Here is an 18,673-nt window from a genome sequence, read left to right as displayed (position 1 = left end):
GTTGGAGGTCGTGCCGCATGTCGTTGAACTCAGCTCGTCGAGATCTTTCTATTGACACCGGTGGTGTCAAAAATGGAGGTCGGAATCTTAACTTGAGTATTTGGCCATTGATGGTTTGTGTGAGAGAGAACGTGAGAGGAGAGAGAGAATGAGCGAGAATAAGAGAAAGAAAGTGTAAGAACCCTAAAAATTTCACTATATAAAGTATCTGATTAAGGCAAGATTACGTGCCTGATCTTATCCTCAATTATTTCCTCTAAACAGATTAAATTTATACTGATTAGAGGTAATTAGTTTAGCTTACGTAAGTTAATCTACTACTTACAGTCCAATATCAATTTCTGAATAATTCAATATTGTTTTATATTCTTACTCGCGTAATATTTCAAACTGTTTCAAGTCTTGAAATTAATTTTAGACTGAACAAATTCTAAATTTTAATTTTCTGTATTCTATCCCGAGAATGACGTTTCTGACAGTGTCAACTCCCGAGCTCATATTGTACCCATCTACTATAGGTATTTATCTTGCGACTTTAACCTAACTGTCTGGCAATTAAGGATTTTTTTTCTTCTTTTAAAATGTCAGTGCATTTTTTTATACGCCGCTAACATCGTGCTGTGCTTGGAGATTCTTGAAATTAAGATTCTCAAACTATACTTGTACTGAAAATTATTCCGCCTTAAAATACTGCGAGAATTTATTGATCGAATTTACTTGATCGAAACATGAACTTAACATGAAATTTGCTATAGAATTTAGGAATACATATATTAATTCCATAAATCCTCCATTCACAATATAACATAATATTTTCTAAGAAAATCCTTGGCTTAAAAATACATGAATTGTATTATTTAAGGTCTGGAATTTTCTCAGTCATTACACTCTTCTTCTTCCTTATTTTTTAGAATAAATTATACGTTTTTCTCCAAACTATAAGCCTTGTCACAAAATATTCCTGAACTTTAATTTTAGTTTTTTTCCCGAACTTCAATAATGCTTGTAAATTTTCCTCCTTAACTAAATTTTTGGGAGAAAATGTCATGTGAAATGCAAAATTTGACAAAAAATTTCTTAGGTTAAGTTTTCTTTAACAAAAATAACACTTATCACACAAATATAAGTGACGTTGAATCATTTTTAGTACACAATTATTCTGTTAGTTCATCTTTATTTGATCACACAGAAGTGTAATTAGAGGAGTTGTCATTTTTTTTACTACACTAACTTTCTTTTAATTTATTTGACCTAAAGAACCTTGGAGGTTCATTAACGGTGGCCAACAATAATAACAGAAGAAAGAATTTATCATGGAAAAAAATTTGTAAGAGTCATTAAAGTTCGGAAGAAAAAGAAGTTAAAATTAAAAATTTAAGAGTATTTTGTAAGGGTCTATAATTTTGAGGAAATAAATGTAATTTGTGCTTTTTTTTAACATAATTCCAGTTTGACCCACTCTGTGTCAAAAAGAGTCAGAAGAGACTCGTCGGGTGCGTTTGGAATTGGTTCCAAAATGTTTTTGTTTTATGTATGAAAATAGAAGTGAAAACGTTTTCATTTTCATTTTGAAATTATTTCTGAAATGCGTTTGATAGTTTTATTAAGAGATTGATTTCAGTTTTAAAAAAAACTGAAACTGCGTTTGGTGGTTTAATTTTTGAAAACATGTAATAATATTTAAAATAATAATATATTAAATAAATAATATTATAAATAAATAATATTATTAAATATATTAAATAATAATATATTAAATAAATAATATTATTAAATATATTAAATAATAATATATTAAATAAATAATATTATTAAATATATTAAATAAATACTATTATTAAATATATTAAATAAACATTATTATATAAGACAAAAATGATTTCAGAGAAGAAAGAGAAGAAAATTAAAAAAAAAGAAATTTGTTTTCAAAAAATGAAAATGAGAAAATAAAAATACTTTTTTTTCGTTTTTAATTTTTCATAAAAGACAAAAATAATTTTATTTTTATTTTTAAAAAATTTTTTAGGCCAAAGTCCAAACACATTTTTTGTTTATATTTTCATTTTTTAGTCTTAAAAAACGTAAAAAATGGAAATAAAAACGGAAACAAACGGGCCGTCGTCTCCTCCACCATTTTCCCTCCTCCCAAAATCGGGCTTCAAATAACTTAACGCGCCAGCACGCCCTTTTCCGCTGCAGTTTTCTGTCACTTTCCCGAGAAAGATGACAAGAAAACCTAGGATTCCGGAGGTCCTATGGAGGCTCTTCCAGAATCGCGCTCGCACTCTCTCCGCCACTATCATTTCCCTGCTTTCGCCGTCGCCGGCGGACGCCGCGTCGCTCCTCAGGCCAGACGATTCCTCCGACTATCGCGATCTCCTCAGCCGTTGCTTCGCCGTCGTCTCGGAAAATGCGCCTCCGCTCCCTCTATTTTCGCCTCACGAATTCCAATGGTCACAGCATCAGGTCCAATGTGCCTTCTTTTTTTGGTTTTTTCAGTGCATTTTCACTGTCTTTCTTTGCTCAAAATTGGAGATTTCTGTTCTCAGATAGTGGAGAGAACCATTGAAATGATAATCTCTGAGAAATCCGCGTCTTCGAACGTAATTTGCAGCGGCTACGATAAGGTTAGTGTTTCTTGCTAAATACGCTTTTAGTCGGTAGATAAAGCTCTGGCTTTTAACTTGCCGTTTGATGAAAGATATCGAAAGAAATTTGTAAAACTTATAAATGATATGAGATATTGATAGAATTCATTACTTGTTAGAGGTAAAATAGTTTGAACAAAAGAGTAATTTTAATTTTAACAAAATTTAGTTTTTGATGTTTGGGATAAATTTTTTTTATGATTTATCTTTCTTTATACTACTTTGAAAGCTGCTTTTGGAACCAGGAAGCCAAAAGTTGGGTTTTTAAAGTTCTGCCAAACAGGCCCATATGTTTGTATATTGAAGCTAAATATGTTTGTATATGTTGAAACATGCCCGTATTTTTGTATATGTTTGTATATTCAAGCTAAATGTGATCTTCTTCATCTCATGTTTGACAGTGTAATCAGTCAAGTCCATTGGTGGAGCTTTTATCTGGTCCAGCTTGGTGTCTTCTTCTAGAAAGGGTATGTTATCATTCATGGAAGCAATTTTGTTGTTGTTACTTCATCAAGCATATGGCATCAAGCACACAAACACAAATGTACTGTTGAACTTGAAAGTTTAGCTAATTAGAAAATGGCAAAATTTTTACTTGTTCAAAGCTTATCTGCCGAGATAATGTGACAGGTTGGGGAAGGAATCATGGCTCATTTACTAAAACATGCATCGATTTTTATGCCGCTTGATCATAAGAAATACCATCAGGTGGCTGGTACTCCTATCACTAAACTATGCTTTGCAATGTCTAAGCATATGCCAAAGTCTCAAAGGCCAAGTTATCTTCTCATTCCAAGTGGTAATTGAGAATTCTTGTATTGTTGCGTTCCGGTTTTATGTCAGAAAAATTTCCTTTGCATTCATGCTTGCGAGCTGATTCTCTATCTGAAAATCAAAACTTTAATAACAATATGCTTTATCATTGGAAATGCTTTTTAACTGGCTCTTGAAAACTGCCAAACCTTTGTACATCCATATTGTTAATTGAACTACAAATTTGTCTCAGGACCCAAAAAGAAGAGGGAAAGAGATGATGCTATTGTTCCAGTGTCAAAGAGAAATCACGTTGCTAGTTCCATCAGTTCTGATGGAGTATCCAGTTCTTTTACCTGTTTTAGCAGTCATCACGAGGACAAACAGTGTCAAATGAATTTATCTGTAGCGGCTTTAGAAATAAAAGAGAGTTCAGTGAAAAATACCAAAGACAATTCAAACCAGGAAGTTCAACAGAACTCAAATCAGAGTATACCAAAGCTTAGGAAGCGTTCAAGACCATATAGTTGGCAGCGTCATAGAAAGCGTAGACAGTTAGATTCTCAAGATACGGTTGTCATTACTTCTTCTACAAGTATTCCAATCCAAAAGAACATGTTATCTGAAAAACGTGGTTTGAAAGGCAATGTGAGTCTTGTTTTATCTGTATGTGTTTTTTCTCTTTCTTGAGGACATCTTCTCTTTTCCTTTATAGTTGATTTCTATGGTTAATGAAAGGTGGTTTCTTAAGGGGGAACAAAAAAAAGAAAAGAAAAAAGACAATATAAGTTATTACCATGAAATCATGATTTGTTTGAAAACATTCAAAATTTAATTTTCAACTCAGTCTTGGTTTAACCTGCCGGATCATTATGGATACAGAAATTTTTGTTCATTTTATTTTCATTTCACTATAGTCAGGGTTATAGATATTAAGTTATGTGGAGTTTAACATTAATATGTTGCATAGTCAAACGTTTTGTTAAATACAAGTACAGTTTATTATGATGAAGCTATCCAATTGACTTGTGTGGCTAATCGGTCCATTATTTATTCTCAAGAAGACAAATTCATTCCAACAAGACTAACTCTGTCATTATTTTCTCTGTTGTATATTTTATTCAGGAAGAATTTATGGGTACTCGTTGGTTGAGACAAGTTCCAAGAAAAGTCACCAGAGGGGCTCATATAAGCAGAAAACTCTTGTTCTATAACTTGCAATGTTTTTCATCAGTTTTCCCCAGAAGACGTATCCTTCTGAACTCACTTAAATACAATATCTATGTTCTGTTTTGGATTTGAATTTTCCATTCTTATTCTTATTGTATGTCCGTTTTAATGGCAACAATTTTTTTGACACTTCTGCTAGATTAGTTTGGTGATGATTCTTTAAGGTGTAGTTTCATATGTTTTTCAGTCTGGTTCATCTTTCCTAACAGGAAAGAGGGCTTTTAGAGTTGTCCATACGGGTAAGGTTGTGATGCATCTCATCTTTGTTTGTAAGTTTGTTTCCTTAATGATCTCCAGATATACTGAATTCCTTAAAGCCCAACTCGTCCGATTCAATGTTTCTTCTTGAGAGTATCTTCGGCTTATCTGATGTAGTGGAACACTCTGACACAGTGGCGGGCTTTGAAAATAATGGTTTTTGTCTCTCAGATTCTGCTTCTGTATGTCTGTAAGCAACATATAAGACTTTGCTACTCAATGAGCTTGTAAAGTTTTGTGCTGTAACATAGTTGTTGGGGGTGATTTTTAAAGTTAACTCTTCGTTCTAATGTGATGTGTCTCGACTTTTAATTTGCAATTCAAATTTTATATAACCTAGTTGTTGTCTCCTCCTTTACATCTTCATGATTTCAAATATCTGGAAAAATTGTGCAATCGTGAGTGGGTTTATCTTTTTAAGTTGTTGGGCAAGAATGGGTCAGTAGTTTCTTTCACTTTTCACTTTTCCCTTTTCTCCTTTTCCAGTTTTCCTATATTAATTTTTCCAAGTTGTTTGTCTTTGATATGCAGGTTTCACTCACTGATTAAGAACCTTAAGATTCTCATTCGCAGAACTCGGAGTTGCCAGCATTTGAGATTATTGAATAAGCATTGTACTGTTCTGACACTGGATCGAAATGCTACTGGAAATTCTGAATGCTCCCATAAGGTTAGTTTTATTTTGGAGTTCTAGGGGGCACATTATTCTGTAGGTGTGTACTTAATTTACTGGATCAAGGGCCTGCACGTTGTCCAGTTTTGCATACAGGATGCAGTAACCGTGCAGATGCCAAGATATTTGTAGCACGTGCAAAATATGGCATTTATTGAGTTATTTCTTAGTATCTTACATCTTTTTTTTTTTTTTTTTTTTTTTTTTTTTTTTTTTGCACTAGAGGGAAATAAAGTTTACTTATTTATTGCTGATTTTCAGGGGAGTGAGTTTGAGAACTTTTTTTTTTTTTTTTTTTTTTTTTATTTTTTTTTTTTTTTTTTTTTTTTTTTTTTTTTTTTTTGCACTAGAGGGAAATAAAGTTTACTTATTTATTGCTGATTTTCAGGGGAGTGAGTTTGAGAACCAGCTACTAAAGAAATCTCAGGATTGTTTTAGTAATCAGAGCAAGAGTTCTCTGGAAGCCAATCATTTGGAGGCAATTAAATCATATTGCCCGAAAAGTCAGGTGGTGTCATTCATATGGGCTGTTTGTAGGAGTATAGTCCCTGCAGATTTGCTAGGAACTCAGACTAACTGGAGAATACTGAGAAGAAATATTTCTAAATTTATTCGACTTCGAAGATTTGAACATTTTTCACTAAAACAATGTATGCATAAACTGAAAACATCAGCATTTCCATTTTTGTTGAACAAACATTCTTTATGCTGCTTGAGTGATCAGGTGGTAGAACGTGCGGAGGGGCATAGTTTAGAGACTAGTCAAATCATTGAATTAAATAAAGTCACTCATTCAATGAAACAAAGACTTTTGGAAAGCTGGATTTATTGGTTCTTCTCATGTGTAATTGTGCCATTATTGCAATCTAACTTCTACGTAACAGAAAGTGAACGTGGTAAGCGAGATGTCTTTTACTACAAGAAGTCGGTATGGGAGATGGTGAAAAGGAGAGCCGCTACTTGTTTGAAAAATCAGAACTACGTTTGTTTGGATAATGCAGCAACTAGAGAGATTGTATCATGCAGAACATTTGGTTTTTCAAAGCTAAGACTACTTCCGAAAGAAAATGGAATAAGGTTGCTGGCTAATCTAAAAGCATCATCAAGAACGCTGCAGGAGTCCTATGGGAAAAATGAATTTTCTGGAACGCATAAAAGAACAGATTGGGTTAAAAAGTCAGTTGAATTTAAATATTTCAGGTCTGTGAACTCTGTTCTTCGTGATACACATGCAGTTCTAAAGGGTATGCAGTTAAAAGAGCCTGAGAAATTAGGATCATCGGTGTTTGATTACAATGATGTCTACAGAAGATTGTGCCCATTTCTAATTGGTCTAAAGAGGGGATCATCAACTATGCGTGGTGTATTTATGATTGTTTCTGATGTATCAAAAGCCTTTGATTCAGTTGACCAGAACAAGCTGCTTTCTGTGATAAAAGATGTCATAAGTGAGGAGAGGTATACCCTGAAACAGTCTTGTCAAGTTTTCTGCACAAAGAAATCTTTGTCAGTTCGTGAGGACCTTGCATTATTGGATCAAAATATCAATTCAAGGAATGCATCTTTCATCCCACTCCGTTCACCAGATAGCATTCTTGTTAATCAGGTCAGGTACTTTATGTTGTATATATGCTTAAAACAAAAACGAATTTTCTGTATGATTTTTCCCTGTCAATTCGTTAAATTCTATCAACTTTACAATATAATGCTACATAGTTTCCTATTTTCCGTTCTAACTTTTGGAGGAGATTTAGCATATCTATGGGGAGCATGAGTCAGAGTTGCTAGTACTATTCCGAACTGAAACTTACAAAGAGAGAAGATAACTTGGTGAATAAAATTTTCAAGATCCCAATTGAATCTGTCGCCAAAAAGCGAGAGAGAAAGCCTAGTTTCATTCTTGAGAACTTCTGGAATTTTATTCCTTGCTATTTTTTGAGAGGCAAAAATATTTGAATGAACTCGCTGGAACTTGGATTGCTGCTTGAAAGTTAATCTAGTCTGGGAAAATTCAGTATATCTTTCTCTTTTTTTTTTTTTCCCTGCTTTCAGGAGTGCAGCAGATCTGTGAAGAAGGAAGAGCTCTTATTTAATCTGGATGAGCATGTAAAGCGCAATGTATTGCAATTGGATAAAAAGTTTTATTTGCAACGTGTGGGCATTTCTCAAGGAAGTGTACTTTCTTCTCTGCTTTGCTCATTATACTATGGAGATATGGACAGGAAGGTGATTTTTCCATTTCTTGAAAGAACGAGTCAACGTCCTATACAAGATGTTCTAAAGAAATGTGACTGTGAAAATGCTTCCAGCGCACAATTTAGCGACAATAAAGTTACCTCAAGCATCGATTATATGCTACTTCGATTTATTGATGACTTCCTTTTCATATCTACCTCCAAGCAGCAGGCTAAACACTTCTTTTCTAGGTTGTCGAGAGGATTTCGGGACTATAACTGTTACATGAATGAGGGAAAATTTGGTGTTAATTTTGATATTGGGCGCATATCAGAGCTATCATCAAACAGGCTGTCTGTTGGTGAAGATGGTACCTCTTTTCTTCGATGGAGTGGCTTGCTTATTAACTGTTCCACTTTAGAAGTGCAGGCGGACTACACAAAGTTAATTTCCTTTTATCTAAAGTTTTCGAATAGGATTATAATTGTTTCTATTATCACCTTTAGAAAATTAGTATGAATCTGATTCATCTTTTAGTTCCTATATTACCAATTATGAAGTGTATTAACATATGATATGTTGCTAAATACTTGATTAGATGATTTGATCTATGCGTAACTTCTATTTACAAGAATTTACTTTAATCTGCAGCAAAAGAAGGCTTGTCATTTTACTTATTGACATGAAATCATAGTTAAAATTTTATTGCCTGTAATGGTTCATCAACAATGTCTTAGGAATTGCGACTAAATCTTTGCCATCTTTTCCCCCCCTTTTTGGTTTGCTCTTGCAATTACTCATTTTATCAACTTTATAGGTATTTGAGTGACCATTTATGTTCGAGTCTTACTGTCTGCTGGCAAGGAAAACCTGCTCGTCATTTAGAGGCTAAGTTGTGTGGCTACATGAGACCAAAATGTCATCCCATATTCTACGATTCCAATATCAATTCTGCAGGTGTTGTCAGATTAAATATATTCCAAGCTTTCTTGCTGTGTGCCATGAAGTTCCATTGTTATTTCTGCGACTTATCATACATCTGCAAATTCCAAACAAGATCCTACTTAAGAATTATTGAAAAATCCTTCAGGTATGCTTGTAACTCTTTGTTTTACCTTGTCAGATGTCAGTATGCCATCCATCAAAACTGGCCTGATAATTATGTTTGATCTTTTAGTATTCATGTTGAAACAAGTTAAGCCTCCCATTAGTAGAAAAACTTATTATCTAGAAAGAGTTGGTTTCCTAATTTGGTATGTCATTTGAGTTCGAATAATTGATTCGAAATGCATATAGAGTCAAGTACTCAGTCTTTTCGTCTTATCATTTCTAGTCACTCATCTTGAGCAATTTATGTTTTTGACAAATTGATTCTAGGTATATGCATTTTTTGATAAAGAAAAGGATGTGCTCTGCAAGTCTTGGTTTCGGCCTCCATCCGATTCTACATTTGGAAGACGGTGAGGTTGAGTGGCTTGGACTGAATGCTTACATCCAAGTGCTGAAGAAAAAACAGTCGCGGCATAAAGAGCTGCTGTCTTTATTAACATCTAAATTGTCGGCTCATAATTTATCTGGGACTAGATCAACTCATCTAAACTACGCAATTGATGCTTCACATTCATCTTTAATGTGGAAAATCAAGTATTAGAAGATTCTAAGAGGTATGTGACTTGTTGCATCATAACCTGCATTCACCGATATGATATCTTCTTTCTTACACAAATATTTCACGCCCACTATTATGTTTTATGCAAAACACAAATAGCCACTTCTTTTTCCGATTGTGAAATGTTTGATGAAGTCTACATATTACTTTACACGGCTATTGTTGTGGCTGTAGGCTTTGAAATGTTCAGTTTATCTGTTAGATCTCAATTTTTTCTTGTCTGTATTCTATGACGCTTTTTGTTGAACCATACTTGAATCTATACAAGTTGTATATTGGTGCTATGCAGGTCAAACTTTGGATTTCTTTTTTCTTCATAGTTCAAGAATGCTTGGGGAGACAATCAGGAGGAAAATTTTCGAGCTATCATTTATTCTTTTGAACTTCGTCTTCGAATTTCCGAAGAAAGAATGTTGGAATTCTCCTTTTTTTTTCCTCATTCCGGAGCTTTTGAAATTCTCTGTAAATATACAGCTCGATAATGTCTTTCATAGGTTTCTATATAGGCACTCTTGTACTTGAAACATCATGTTCATGTCTCTTCTGTGATTTCAAGAAGAGACCTGACAAATGTTAAAATGACAAGTTTTGTGCCTTAAAAAGTGAAGTGATAAGCTGGCTTTCCCGAAGACAATTTTCTTTTCATCTCAACTCTCAGGATGTTTAGCTTCAAGAAATCCCTGAAAAAAATCACACTTTAAGACTACTCAAAGTTTTGTTTGTCAATCATATGTCAAAAATATATTTGCTAAGTTTGGACTGCACCAATAAATATTAATCAGAACACTGATGCTCTATCAAAGTGCAAGTCTACCATATTATCTGTTTAACAAGTTTTTGCGTCATTACGAAAAAATCTTCATTATTATGGTGAAACCAAAACCAATTTGCTCCGATATGAGGTATTTCTCAGACCCAGCTATAACGTATAAACCCGGAGTTTACATGGTGCATTAGTAGTCATAAAATGCCGTGTATGGAAGTTTGAAACCACTGTTTACGTACGAGCAAATTCCTTATAATGAAGTTTAAGAGAAAAAAAAAACTTATAATAGGTTATCCAAAAGGTAGAAATCAAATAAACACCCAAGGAAGGCCGAAGGTGCAAGGAACATCTCTCATTTTCCTCGAACCTTTTGGAGAGAGTTGAGAAAATTACAAATTCTACATTTTTAAATGCCCGACTTATTAAAAAACTCTATTCCTTGACTAGTTTTAGTGTAAAAGGTAAAAATATATGGGTTAATGTTAAGAGGTAGAAATAAAAGAGGGTTCCATTTTAAGGGGTATTTTTAAAAATTGTCAAATGGAGTATAGCTTCCACAATAAACATAAAAACTCAGCAAATACAAAAGCCTGATGATCTACCAAAATCATGACAAGAACATTTACCCTCATTAAAATGATGAAATTTGCTACCATGCCTCACTATAATCTTTCTCTGAAACACCTTTGAGATAATCTTAAGTCACCTCATGACAATCCTCACAAACTCTTAAATTCTTCACAACTCAGAATGCAGTCCCCAACCCCAGTTTCCAACAATCCATAAGCGATTGCCAGCCTCTCACTATGTTCTTTTATCACAGTCTCTTTTTCTTCTCCTACTATGTCATGCAAAACAGGTGAAATGTTCGGCGAGTAGTCAGTTTTTGCAACTAGAGTTGTGATTAGTTCGAGCATTTTGTATATTTCCGCAACACATTCATGGTCTCTATCACCCGAGACAAATTTGTGAACTTTCCCCTGAGCTTCTATCAAGCTCCAACCAACAGCTTAATTGGTGTTTCTCACGGACATTAACCTCCGAACTCTTAACAACTTCCCATTTTCTTGCTTTGGCATATACACTGGATAATTGCACATAATGCCCTCCATGGTTTGCATCCAATTCTATCAACTTCTTACCAATCTTTTCACCCAATTCTATATGTCCGTGAATCTTGCAAGCACCAAGCACTGTTGCCCACAAAACGGGGTCTGGTGAAATTTTCATATTTTCAATCAAGTCGACGGCTTCGTCGACAAAGCCAGCACAACTCAAGAGATCAACCATGCATCCATAGTGCTCCATTTCAGGCTCAATCCGATAACTCTCCCTCATTAACTAAAAATAATGCCTTCCCTCTATTATCAACCCTGCTCGGCTGTAGGCACTCAAAACCCCAACAAAAGTCACGCTTGCAGGGGCGAATCCTTTGTCGCCAGCACAACTCAAGAGCGCAGCCGCTTCTTTAGCAAGTCCATGTGCAGCCTCAATCCGATAACTCTCCCTCATTAACTAAAAATAATGCCTTCCCTCTCTTATCAACCCTGCTCGGCTGCAGGCACACAAAACCCCAACAAAAGTCACACTTGCAGGGGCGAATCCTTTGTCCACGAACTTTTCAAAGAGCTTCAGCACTTCTTTAGCAAGCCCATGTGCAGCCAAAAAGCAGATCATAACATTCCATGTCCAAACATCTTTCCAGCGCATACTGTCGAACAACAGCTTAGACTCTTCAATGCACCCACATTTTAAGTACATGTCTATTAGTGACATTCCAAGCGAAGAGGTAATTGGAAAATTAATCGAATACACGAGTGAATGTACTAAGCTGCCACAATCAAGCAAGCCCAGTTGTGCCGAAATTGAGAGAACCGACACCAATATTGCCACATTCAACCTGAGTCCTGCCTTTGTTACAGCCCGAAAGCAGTCCAACACTGCTTCTAGGCAACCATTTTGAACATAACCCGTTACCATCGTACTCCACGAAACAACATCTCTTTCGGGCATTTCATCGAACATCTTCTCCGCAACACCAATCTGCCCATCTCTCACGAAACACGCCAACATAGTATTCCAAGTAACCAAATCCCTGACGTAGGAATTCTCCTCAAACACTCGTCTCGAGCATTCCAGTCCACAACAACCATAGTAAAAGTTAATCAAAGCGTTCCTAATGAAAACATCGCAACCAAAACCAAGTTTCACCACATGGGCATGAATCTGAGCTCCTTCAAACAGAGCCACGGCCTTGCTACAAGCCTGAAAGGCGAAAGTGAAAGTGTGGTTGTTCGGTTTGGCGTCGATCTTTCAGAGAATCGACGAGTAGAGAGCGATGGATTGGCACGGAGAATCGCTCTTGGCGAGGAAGCGGATCATGTTATTGGTGACGAAAACAGAAGGGTGAGTGAAGGATCGGTAAATGGAAAGGGGATAGTGGAGTGGTGGCGCGGATTGAGATAGAACGAGAGAAGCGAGAAGGTGGGACATGAGTTTGCCATGGTGGGTCCGGCCAAGGACGATGATTTGGCCGTCGGATTGTTTGATTTGGTCGAGTGAACAACGCTGTAGAGGAAGAGATAGAAGAGGTGTTGGTTTGGGTTTGGGTTTGTAAGCGAACATAAAGAAGAAGAAGAAGAAGAAGAAGAAGAAGTACAAAAGCATGCACATCAAATAAATAAATCTAGCTAGAAGAGTATGAGCAATTCTTACGATGAAGGAAGTCTTAAATCACCATGCAAACGTCAGGTTTCAAGTCTTTTTATTAGATCACCATAGAAACGGTACTTTTTGTGAGATTTTTTTTAAGTGTTTTTGAGAAGTTTTTCTGGTGGGAACTGTTTGAGAAACGACATCTGCAAGAAGAAAAATTAAAACAATTTGGCATCTTTTTAAAACAATTGGGCAGCTTCAGCGCTTCTTTTTTAAGTGTTTTTGATTGAAATACACATTTCAATCAATTTTACTTACATATATGTATATATACATATATTTACTAAGCACTTCAAAACGTTGTATTTACATAATGAAAAAGCTCAATAAACTGATCAATATACACGTATGTAAGATGCTTCAAACTAATTAAGAGTATGTTAAAGTGAGAAAAAAAATCTAGATATTTAGTATTAGAAGTTGATTTTGTTAGCGATTTTAACCTTTTTGAACTTTTTTAGGTTATGTCCTCTGAGACAAATAGCTCCGCCCCTATTTGAAATGTACTTAATTAAGACAATCTTTAAGGGTATTTTTTATATTTTTGTTATTATTTCCCAAAAGGTTGGTGAGGGATGAAATTGATGTATACTTCTGAAATCTAAGTGATGCCTTTTGTAGTTTGAAAACTAGAGAAAAGAATTAAGAAAAAGTTAAAATTAAGAGGTGTATTTATGTAATACCACTTATAATGAGCCAACTACTAGCAAAAAAAGAAAAGGAAAAAAGAAGAAGAAGAAGAAACTGACGGTACGTGTAGTAATTTACCTAAAAAAAAAAAAAAAAAAAAAAACGAAAGAAAAAAAGAAAAAAAAAAAGCATTGAGACTGATGAATCTTCCCTGTAAAAAGATGGCTTGTATCGACGTTTATTATATCCAATTAAAAAGCAAGCAAATATGGCTTCATTCTTCCTCACAAAACCTCTTATCTCGACCACCACCGTCCCCAAAACTTCCTTTCTCGACAAATCCCAAACTCCCAACAACACTAGTGATGCAAAACGTAAAAGCAAAGCCCTTTCAAGTAGATCATCACTTTTCTCATGCATGGCCTGCTGGGAGGGAAATGATCAACAAAACCCTACCCCAAACTCCGATTACGAAACGGCACTGATCAATATCAACCTTCCCTGGACGCCGGGAAACTTGCCCGCAGAAATGTGTTGCTTATGGCGCGACGGCCGGGATGCGCTCCAAGCAGCCATTCGCCGCCATTGCCAGTCCACTCCCTCAACCGGATATTTCAGACTGTCAGAACGTCGATCCCACAGATAGGGGTGTAAATCGACCGGGTTCAGCCGGAGTTGCTCAAAAAGTTAGGGCGAGCCGACATGTTCGGCTGGTTAAAAGATTAAGCCAAGCTACCCCATTGAGCCTTAAAACCCGCACTAGTTCGGCTCCTTTGAGTTCGGCTCGGCTCGGCTCGGCTCGGTTTGGCATTTTTTAACGTCTTCGCCATGAAAGACGGCAACTTATGAGTTCTTAGGTGAGAAACATCTGTTAGGAACACCGGCAATCAAGAGGAAAGACAATTGAGGCTTTTAGAAAAGGTTAGAAATGAAAAAAAGAAACAAAAGTGATGCTTTATGTGACGGGGAAAAGAATGTGATGGAATTGGAAAGGGTAGCTGACACGTCCAGTGAGAAAGAGAAGAATAAGAGTATGAGATGACCTGATTTATAAATGACTGTTTGACTCATCACAATAACAGCTTGCCCATACTAATTCATTTGAAAATAACAGGCTACAACTAATTAGTAATTGAAAGCAATACTTGGCCTTTGTCGGGGTTCTCGGAGAATAAAAACGTCAAGCCGCAAGCCGAGTCGAAGACCTCGGTTATGCATTTTTTATGAAAATAAAAATCATGCTAAACTCGCCGTTGTCCGGTAATTTTGGGGCGGCTCCGCCGGGTTCTTCGGGTTTGCGGGGTTCTTGTACACCCCTACCCACAGGCACAGTGATTTTGTGCCTCCACCAGTAACCTGCCTCCGCGTAAGGCAGCCGGCACACAGCGTCAGCTACGACTACATTGCCAAATACAACACAGTAACGCAGCTCATGAAAAATCTCCCCCCGGAGTTTCATGCAACAAGCCAACGTCCACTGTGCCTACTGCGATGGCGCGTAAGCCGGCGACCCTAAGAAAATAATCCCTCTTAACGTCCACGAGAGTTGTACGTCGAAAAAAGAAGCATCACTCACCAGCCCCCCACCACCGTCAACCTCAACTACGATCAAGATCCTGATTATCTTCTGCCTCCCGAGAAACAGGTGGCGGAGAATCTCAGCACCATGTACAAATGTATGGTTATACCGAATAAACTTTACCTTTTCTTCGGTTGCCCGTATCTTGCCAAAGCCGGAGCCGGCGGCCCCATTGAGAATCAACCGCACAACTGAGTCCACGACTGGACCGGCTCGGAGAGAGCGCCTCTGAATGGACAGGACACGGGTATCCTCTACTCGGCAGGTAGCCAATTGGGGCTTAGGACATCTATTTGCTCATTTTTTAATTTTAAGCTTAACTCAGTCAAGATAATAGTTTCAGAACATCTATTTTCTCTTTTTTTTTTTCTTTTTTAATTATGCCATATTATTATTTTCTTTAAAATAATTTTCTTTTTTTGTATCTGTTAAATTTTCTATTCTTTTACTTCATTTTAAGGACATCGCTTATTTTAACGCAAAATCAAACTTACATATTTATTCTCCATGCAGACGTATATACGTTGCGCGTGGCTAGTAAAATGTCAAATTAAATAGAGATTAGTGAAACAATAAAAAAAAATATATAAAAAGATTGTGAGATTTGTGTTGCAAAAATTTTGATCTCAAATTAATCCCGATAAATTTTGCGACTTCATCCCGCAGGTCGAGATCCAATCTTTTTCGCCCACCATGCCAATGTCGATCGGATGTGGAACATTTGGAAGACATTAGGTGGCGGGAAGAGGAAAGACATCACCAAAAAGGACTTTTTAGACTCGGAGTTCCTCTTCTACAACGAGAACGCTCAGCTTGTCCGTGTCAAGATCAGAGACTGCCTTGACACCAAGGCGCTCGGCCATATGTTTACAAAGAGGTCGAGCTTCCTTGGAAGGACAAAAAGCCCACCCCCTATAAGCTCAAGCTCGAGGGATTGGGCGAGCCGAGCAGGTTTGAAGTGAGGAAGGTGGCACTCATTGATGTCCCCATAACTTTGGAAGGGTGCAAGGCGGTTACTGCAGTGGTGCCGAGGCCAAAGAAGAGGAGGAGGAGGAAGAGCAAGTGTTGGTGGTTGAAGGCATTGGTTTCGATACACTAAAGCCTGTGAGGTTAGATGTGTACGTGAACACCGAGTTCGCCGGAAGCTTCATCGACGTGCCTCATAATATTAATCCTGGAGGAGATCAGAGCTGACAAAGACGACGACATTGAAGTCACTTTGCAGCCCAAGAATGATTATGAAATCACCATCGACGTTGTTGAAGTCACATTTTACTTGGCATGCTCAAAAGAAAAGTTCTCTGTACATAGAATATTATAGAAAGCAAAGTATCTTTGAATGAGCTGAACTACACAAGTTAATAGTTATCTTATTTTTGCTTTATAATCTACTCTTTACATTTGAATTTATTTGTGCGCACTCATTTGAGCTTATCTTTTTGAACCTTTAGGGTTTAGCTAGACGAGTTTTTTCGGCGTCGACAGAGGAGATCGTGGATGTCTTCTTAATTTAAAGGGACCAAATTTAGTCATACATCAAAACGAAAATAGCTTGTGGAAACGACAAAATCTTGAGAAACAACGACAATGTTAAAGATCATAATCATCAAAAACTTCTCACGCAGTAATGTTCGAGTTCATTGTTTTTTCTTTTTATTGGGGTAGGATTGGCCATACGAAATTTAAGCAAGTGGATAGAAGGGCTTCGGTTGATGGACATTCCGCACAGTTTTTGCAGTCATTTGGCTGAAATGTGTTAGGACCATGGATTACAACTCAAAAGTTAACTTAATGAGTGGAGTAATTAACTCACTCTCTTATAACCCATAATAGCTTCTATTTGTTGTTAATGTGGAACTTTGTTCGCACATTTAACAATCCCCCTTCGAATGAAGTACCACGGCCCCTGAGTGTTGTGTCATAATATACTCTTTTACAGAGAACGTTGTTCTGTTTAGCTTATAATGTCAATTTAGAACCTTAGGCTACACAAAAGTTTTTGTTGCGGCAGTACTGTAGGGTGAGGAGATATGTCTTCCTTAAAAAAGAAGAAATTTAGTCATACGTGAAAACGACAATAGCTCTTAAAAACGACAATGTATTGAGAAATATGAATCCTAAAAATAATTATCATTTCAGAAAGTTCATGCAGCAATGTTGAAATTCCAGGTGAGGATTAACGTTTTGTGATACTATAGCGCGTTTTCTATCTGACAATTTAGTGACCATATATTTTTATGAAGTCTTGAGTAAAGCTGCTTATATTTTATACATGTCAAATATTGTAGCAGACAATGTGGTTCGTTAAGAGAACTTAAATATTGTAAGAAAAGGTCAATAATTAATTGGATTTATAACTTTGAAAAATTTTAGCAGTATTGCAAGCAGTACAATAGGTTAACGATATAAAAATCCAAAAACGACATCACAAGAATAAACGACATGAACAGAATAAGCGATAAGATAAATCTGATCATGTAAATTTGATAAGTTATAATCTTTTTAGTTATAATGTGAGAGACAATATAGTTAATTTTGCAGAATTCAATAATATCTTTTAAAAAATAAACAATAAACTGAAGATATACTTTAACAGTGTCGTTGTTAAAGAAAGCATGATAAATGATGCAAGCAAATTTCATAAGACTTTCTTATCCGTCGCCTTCTTTCTATATATATAACATCGAACAATTATCCCAGCGCATACGTAATTATATGCATCACACCAATAAATTTTTATATAGATCTTTTGTCGTTCTTGTCCATCAAGTATATATATAATTTGCATTCGTTGGAGTCTTCTTTTATCAGCATAAATGGGCCACGGTCATATATTTTTTTTCTTTGGACAAATCTTTCTTAAATGAGCATAAATTGGGTAATGGTTATATATATTTTACTTGGACAAGTCTTTCTTAAATGAGAACAAATTGGGTCATGGTCATATATATATATATATATTATTTGGATAAGTCTTTTTTTATGAGCATATATTGGGTCATGGTCATATAATTTGATGGGAGATTGAAGGAAATAGGCTTGATATAATTAGTTAGTAAATAGGTTTAATAGAATTTATACTAAATTAATATTCATAAAATGTCCATATAAATTCAGGATTTACGAATAAAAATAATATGTATTCTAATAGTAAATCCTTAATTTACTCTGTAAGGAAGAGAAATTGTATTATGATGGGAAATCATGTAATTCTAAGATTTACATTTAGAAACACAATTTGTATTATGATGATAAATCTTGGATTTAAAGCATAAAACATAGATTTACCATGAGAATACATATTCTGTTCTAATGGTAAATATAGGATTTACAGCATAAAAATAGATTTACCATTAGAACAGACTAGGTAAATCCAAGATTTAGAGCGTAGAACATGGATTTACAACGTAAAACATGGACAGGGAAAGAAAGAGAGAGAAGAGGACACTTGTAATATACTTTCTCTAATATGTCCTTGCAAGATAGAGCTCTGATAGAATATCTAATCTTGTAAGCCATATTGCCTAGGGTTTGGAGGCGCATTGCTTTGAGATTGGAGCCGTATTGCCTAGGGTTT

At 35.9% G+C, this 18,673-nt stretch overlaps 1 protein-coding gene and 2 pseudogenes across 1 annotated transcript; 2 read left to right on the top strand and 1 right to left on the bottom strand.

Annotated features, from left to right (window-relative positions):
* The first annotated feature begins 2,107 nt into the window (after nucleotides 1–2,107).
* On the top strand, nucleotides 2,108–10,075 carry LOC21407073 (telomerase reverse transcriptase). The gene is made up of 13 exons (XM_024172964.1): nucleotides 2,108–2,466; nucleotides 2,550–2,627; nucleotides 3,050–3,115; nucleotides 3,279–3,447; nucleotides 3,655–4,049; nucleotides 4,527–4,650; nucleotides 4,929–5,079; nucleotides 5,421–5,559; nucleotides 5,951–7,168; nucleotides 7,615–8,180; nucleotides 8,555–8,827; nucleotides 9,115–9,401; nucleotides 9,696–10,075. Exons 1-12 carry the CDS (start codon nucleotides 2,224–2,226, stop codon nucleotides 9,386–9,388), a joined length of 3,696 nt encoding a protein of 1,231 aa, XP_024028732.1. The 5' UTR covers nucleotides 2,108–2,223; the 3' UTR covers nucleotides 9,389–9,401; nucleotides 9,696–10,075.
* Nucleotides 10,076–10,745: 670 nt separating this feature from the next.
* LOC21407072 lies at nucleotides 10,746–12,791 on the bottom strand (annotated as a pseudogene).
* A 994-nt stretch (nucleotides 12,792–13,785) lies between these two features.
* On the top strand, nucleotides 13,786–16,399 carry LOC21407071 (annotated as a pseudogene).
* Nucleotides 16,400–18,673: the final 2,274 nt, after the last annotated feature.

The sequence above is a fragment of the Morus notabilis genome, unplaced genomic scaffold (genome assembly GCF_000414095.1).
Source record: "Morus notabilis unplaced genomic scaffold, ASM41409v2 Scaffold342, whole genome shotgun sequence".
NCBI lineage: Eukaryota > Viridiplantae > Streptophyta > Magnoliopsida > Rosales > Moraceae > Morus > Morus notabilis.
This window is presented reverse-complemented; position numbering and strand designations above follow the sequence as displayed.

Excerpts from the sequence above, each read along its gene's own strand:
- LOC21407073 (XM_024172964.1), top strand. The coding sequence starts at position 2,224 with ATGACAAGAAAACCTAGGATTCCGGAGGTCCTATGGAGGCTCTTCCAG. Across the intron at positions 4,050-4,526 it reads AACGTGGTTTGAAAGGCAAT|GAAGAATTTATGGGTACTCG; the intron begins GTGAGTCTTGTT and ends TATTTTATTCAG. Across the intron at positions 5,080-5,420 it reads GATTCTGCTTCTGTATGTCT|GTTTCACTCACTGATTAAGA; the intron begins GTAAGCAACATA and ends TTTGATATGCAG.